A 5,440-nucleotide genomic window follows, 5' to 3' on the forward strand; every position below is an offset into this window, starting at 1 on the left:
CTTATCCATTTGCATCATCACATTTAGCTTTGGAAGAATACAAAGATCACATGGCCCAATTGAGCCACATTGGAATGCTGATATCGAGAATAACAGCATAATGAATTGAAAGAATTAACAAAGAGCGGTAGAAACATATCAAGACATTAAATAAAGAACTCTCCAGCATGCTAATATAATTATCCATTATGTCCACGGAAGACTGTATGTACATCTAAGCACACCAAGAACTAGTTGCATATGACAGAACCCATTAGTTCCAAAACCAAAACTCTAAACAAAAAGATAAAAAAAAAAATTATAGGTGAATAATACTAGACACAATAACGAATCCATCCAACTGACTGACATATTAACCCCATAATAATATTGACGAGCGAACGAACGAACGAAAATTGGCAAACTATTTCAGTTTCAACCCATTGCTGGATCAGGAGACGGTGGGCTTGACGGCCACGGGCTTGGAGGGCTCACTGCCGAGAACTGCTGCGGACGCCGACATGCCGTTGACGGGCGAAGGGTACTGCTGGGGGAGGATGCCGGTGTAGTAGACCGCGCGGCCGTTGCTGTCGTAGGCCACCTGCGGGTAGGCGTTGGACATGGCAGGGGCAGGAGCGGTGCCGTTCCCGTTGCCATTGCCGTTGTGCGGCGCGGCGACGGCGTAGTAGGAGTTGCCGGCGGGGTTGGTGCTGGCGTAGTAACCGTGGGGCGGCGGCCCATGGATGTAGAAGAAAGGACCATGGTCGGCGGCAGACCCAGGGGCGACAGATGCATACCTGCCCGGCGGCACCGGCAGGTAGGCGGCGGGTGGAGCGGACGACTGAGGAATGACTTGGGGCTTCTCCGGGAACTTTGGGACGTAGTACTCTGGTGGGGCGGTGGTGGTGGCGTTGGCGGGTGGGTAGACGCGGGTGAGGGAGTCGTTGCTGCCGTTCCTGGTTAAGGTAGCTGGGGCAGGGGCAACCTGAGGAGCAGGGGTAGCCGGAGCAGGAGCTGGCTGCTGGGCAGCAACCGGAGCAGGAGCAGGAGTTGGTGTTGGCTGCTGAGCTGCAACCTGAACAGGAGCTGGTGGTGGTGCTTGCTGGGCTGCAACCTGAACAGGAGGTGGCGGTGCCTGCTGGGCTGCAACGGGAGCGGGAGCTTGTGGTGGCTGCTGGGTGGCGAGCGGATTAGGAGTTGGTGGTGGCTGCAGGGTGTTGCTGTCGGCGAGCTGAAGCTTGTCGTGGATCTGGCGATGGAACTCGGTGGGTGGCGAGATGGGTGGAGCGAGCATGGCGTTGTCGGTGGCGGGGTTGGGGATGCCGCGGTTGTCTTCAGCTTTGGGCGGGATCTCGACGGGGACGTTGTCCCTGAACATGGGGGGCTCGCCCGCAGCGGCGGGGTCCCTGACCTTGACCGCCGGCGGCGGGACGTAGGCGTATTCGAGGCCGTAGAGGGCGTCGAGGTTGTTCCGCGATGTGAGCATCACCGACTGCGGCACGGCCGCCATGGGCACCGCGTGGGGCACCGCGTGGTGAGGAGGCGAGTGGACGAGGACCGTCTCCTGCGGCTGCTGCTGCGGGGTGGGGCTGGCGGCCCTGATGTCTGCGAGGTACCACTCCTGCTTGGGCGGCTCGACGACGGCGGCGTTGGGCTGGCGCATCGGTGAGGGCGAGGCGGACGCGGGCGGCGGCGGGAGCGGGGGCGCGGGCGCCTGGGGGAGGACGGGGAAGAGGAAGACCCTGAGCCTTGGGGTGGAGCCTCCGCCGCCGCCGCGGGAGGAGCCGCTGCCAGATCCGCGGAAGAGGTGGAGGCGGTCGTACTCGATGACGAGGTGCTCGAGGTCCTCGTCGTTGGTGACGGAGACGAGCGCGTCGAGGTCCTCGCCGGGGAGCTGGTACTTGACGCAGATTTCGGAGGTGGCGGCGCGTGCGAGGGCGGCGAGGCGGGCGAGGAAGTCGGGGAAGCGGAGCGGGCGGTCGATGGAGAGGATCTTGGTGTCGCCGTTGACGTAGGAGAGCTGGTTGTCGTGGGGCCGCGGCTGGATGCGGCCGCCGTAGCTGACCATGAGGCGCACCTTGGGCGGCGGCGGCGGCGGGAGGGAGGGGGGCGGGGCCGCCGCCTGCGCCGCCGCCGCCACGGCCGTCACGGCGTCGGAGGGGTTGGGGTTGTTGTCGTGGTGCGCGTCGTCGGTGGCGGCGGCGGAGAGCGGGGAGGAGTCGCCGGAGTCGGCCATGGCGGCGCGCGCGCGGGCGGCTAGGGTTGGTGGCGGGCGGAGGCTGGGGGAATGGGGGAGAATGGAGGGATTATAAGGTAGGTGCGGCGCGGGTGGCTCGTAATCTGCAGATTAGGGATTAGTGGAAACGGGCCCGGTTTTGGAGGGACTCGTGTTGACTGGGCCCGTCACTCTCGCTCTCGCTCGCCCGCTGCGGCCGCGAATGCGTGTGCTGGTGCGGTGGGCCCGGCCCTGCCGCTTTTCGCTGCTTTACGGTTTCTACGTTTCTTTTTCTACTAGGACTATCATCTTTTTCCCTCCGCTGGCATGGGAAGCGCTGGCCGCTGGGGTTCACCCACAGTTGCGTTGCGTGGTGTCTCCATTGGGGTTGGGATCGGTTTCTTCTCTATTTTCAGGTATGGATGGTTTTCTTCTTTGAGGATCAAGTGGTTCAATTATTTGCCAAGTTCATGATTCATATGTATTGCCAATATTGTGTTCCGAATATAGGGAGATCCCTCTCTACATGATTATTGTTGGAATTTGCGTTATCGATGCCCCTCGGTGTATCCATGATCTTGGACGCATAGACTTGCGAAGATCGCCGTCAGAACATCCCCGTGTAAGGCTGCAGGTGGGAGTGGGCAGCCCGTGGCGACGCATACCCAAGCTCACATAAACGCTAGCGACACCATGATAGGCTAGTTAAGTGCCTCAAGGCGCTCGTCGGGGCTCGGCATCGAATCAATTTATGCCTAGTTCACATAATTATGTGGGTAACCCACTAAACAAACAAACCAGCATAAACCATTTGTGGGCTTTACCAAGTCTACCACGCGGTTGTTGTGGGGTAGATGCGGGCCTCCTTCTAATGGTCCCACCTGCACCCTAATCCTTGTGGGTGCCCCTATTGTGAGAAGCATCTCTATTAACTTATTTTTAGTACTTTCAAATATGTTTCGTCGATGGTTGATGCATTTGTGAATGACCAGGCGTCTCGTCGGGAAGTAGACAAGGACGTGGATCGTGTCGTTAGCTAGCCGCACTATATGTCTACAAAATTTTGGATTACGCGTTTCAGGCCACTCACAACCAGTATGGCAAAGTTGACTTCGATAATCATCCAAGATTGAGGTCAAGAGGGCATTTATCATACACCAACACATAGATGGTACAATATGTGTAAACACTCGATATAAATCGTAGAGTTACCCTTGTGACGGAAAAATGACGCTTGATGCATCACCATGTGCTTGAAATTCCAACGAGTAGGTAAACATCTGTAGTTTTATTGCCATCAATATAACTTAGCTAGTGCCGTTGCCGGGGAAGAAGTGTCAAAATCTTGCAACCATCTAAGCTTGGGATGGTCTCCACTCTATCTTTGCTTAGTTTGTAATATATCTTTGTCCTTTAGATGTGTCGGGGGGATGGCCCCGGTAGGCCAAGATTATGGCAAATAAATCATAATATGGTAGAGGCAAACCGGATCAAAGAGTAATCTGGATTCTAGAGTTAAGTTCAGCTAACCGGAGTTGGTACGAACCGGTATCCCTGGAGGGGTATACCGAAGTACTGGTTCTAAGGCTTCGTATCACTAAGTGCAAAGGTACCGGAGTTCAGAAGATTAGGTACCGGGAAACCGGTACCAGGGTCACTGTAGCCTGTCGGCACTTTGGTCAAAGATTCCACGAAGGACTAGAGGACAAGGATGAGCGAAGCACTTCAGCTTTAATCGAAGCCCAAGCGTCAAAGCAGATGATGACATAAAAGATACCGATCGAGGTCATCGCTCCCTGATTAAAGACAGAATTGGCGTAGCTTTATAAAGTAGCTTAGCTCATCCTAGATTCCATTAGGGTTTCTTCCCTTGTAAGCCACTGTCTCCCCTATATAAGGAGAGGGGACACACCCTTGCCCGGAGAGGTTCACGAGAGATAGAGATCGATCCAGAGAGGAGTTAGGCGGTTCAGTAGCAAGTAGGAGAAATCTTGTACTGGACATCTTCAACATCTGGCCAAGGGCTAAGTTAAGCAATACATACCGGTTTCTTTTCTCTCTTTCCCTGTTAACAAAACCCTCCCCCGGATCCTCTAGCGCACATTCGGCCCTAACTTAAGTCATCCTATGGCATCTGTTGTTTCCCCATAATGACAAGATGTGCTTTTATTTTTGTTCTTAGTTCTGTTCTTGTTCTTGCTCTTGCTTTCTTTTCTTTTCTTTGTTTGCTTGTTATAAAATCCAAAAAATAGTAAAAATAGTGTAAAATTTACGCTTGTTTGCAAGTATGAACAAATCAATTTTCCATTCATCACCAAACATCTTTTCAATACCTACCCTTGACTGAACAACTTGAGCTAGACCATGAACAAGTTAAATTGGCTTGTCGTCATAGGTTTAGTGGAAAGAAAAAAAGATGTCCTCATATGGAATTTGTTAAAGCTTAATTATAAAAAATCAAAAATACTTTGCACTTCATATTTACTTTATTTTCTCTTGTATTCATGTATGAAGTGCAAGTTCAGAGGCAGTAGTCGATAATATTAAGAAAATATGGAAGATTAAGATACCACTAAAATAAGAGAAAAAAACACAGTATTAACAACCCATTGTTAAGAAAATACGTGTGTTGCCGTGGGATGGTTGCAAGGTATAGTCTTTTTCCACACTTGTGGTTTACTAATTATGAAAAGATCACGGCGGAGAAGTCGGGACATAACAAAATACTAAGTAAACCATTGTCCTGCTCGGGCGCATCTAGTAGGGATGGATGGAAGCACGCAAAGTCACCAACAGAGCCCTGGACGCATCTTTCGGCCGCGCCCGCCGTGCCAACTCTCCCATTCCTCGCCGCACCCCTCAACGTTGGCACCCTGCTATGATCTTGTTGACATCAAACGACACGAGAGGTATTAGTACTTTGGAGCGTTTCCTTTGGGGGGGGGGGTGCACTCAGCTACCCACAACCCACAGCTCCGCCTCCTACCGACAAGGCACACTCGCCCGACCGCATGAGTATGTGGGTTGTGGCCGGATATGATTGAACTCGGTGGACTAGATCATCTTTGGGTCCTGGAAGTTCGACCCGCGCTAGCGCGCGGGTTACCTTGGCGACACCGGCTTCTTCAACCGCAAGGTTAGCCGCGGCCCCTTTGACGATGAGTGAGGCCATGACAATAATGAAAACAAGTTAGCATATGGTTTTAAAATTTTGATATTTTTTTATTTTTTCGTTCTTTGTAATTT

General features: G+C 53.0%; 1 protein-coding gene across 1 annotated transcript; it reads right to left on the bottom strand.

Moving 5' to 3' along the window:
* Window positions 1–383: 383 nt before the first annotated feature.
* Window positions 384–2,215, bottom strand: LOC124690937 (WAS/WASL-interacting protein family member 3-like). Its single transcript, XM_047224253.1, has one exon. The coding sequence runs from the start codon at window positions 2,213–2,215 to the stop codon at window positions 431–433; it is 1,785 nt and encodes a 594-aa protein (XP_047080209.1). The 3' UTR covers window positions 384–430.
* Window positions 2,216–5,440: the final 3,225 nt, after the last annotated feature.

This window comes from Lolium rigidum, chromosome 2, assembly GCF_022539505.1.
Source record: "Lolium rigidum isolate FL_2022 chromosome 2, APGP_CSIRO_Lrig_0.1, whole genome shotgun sequence".
In the NCBI taxonomy this organism is placed as follows: domain Eukaryota; kingdom Viridiplantae; phylum Streptophyta; class Magnoliopsida; order Poales; family Poaceae; genus Lolium; species Lolium rigidum.

Bases quoted from the DNA above. Each gene is read 5' to 3' on its own strand.
- LOC124690937 (XM_047224253.1), bottom strand. From the start codon at position 2,215: ATGGCCGACTCCGGCGACTCCTCCCCGCTCTCCGCCGCCGCCACCGAC.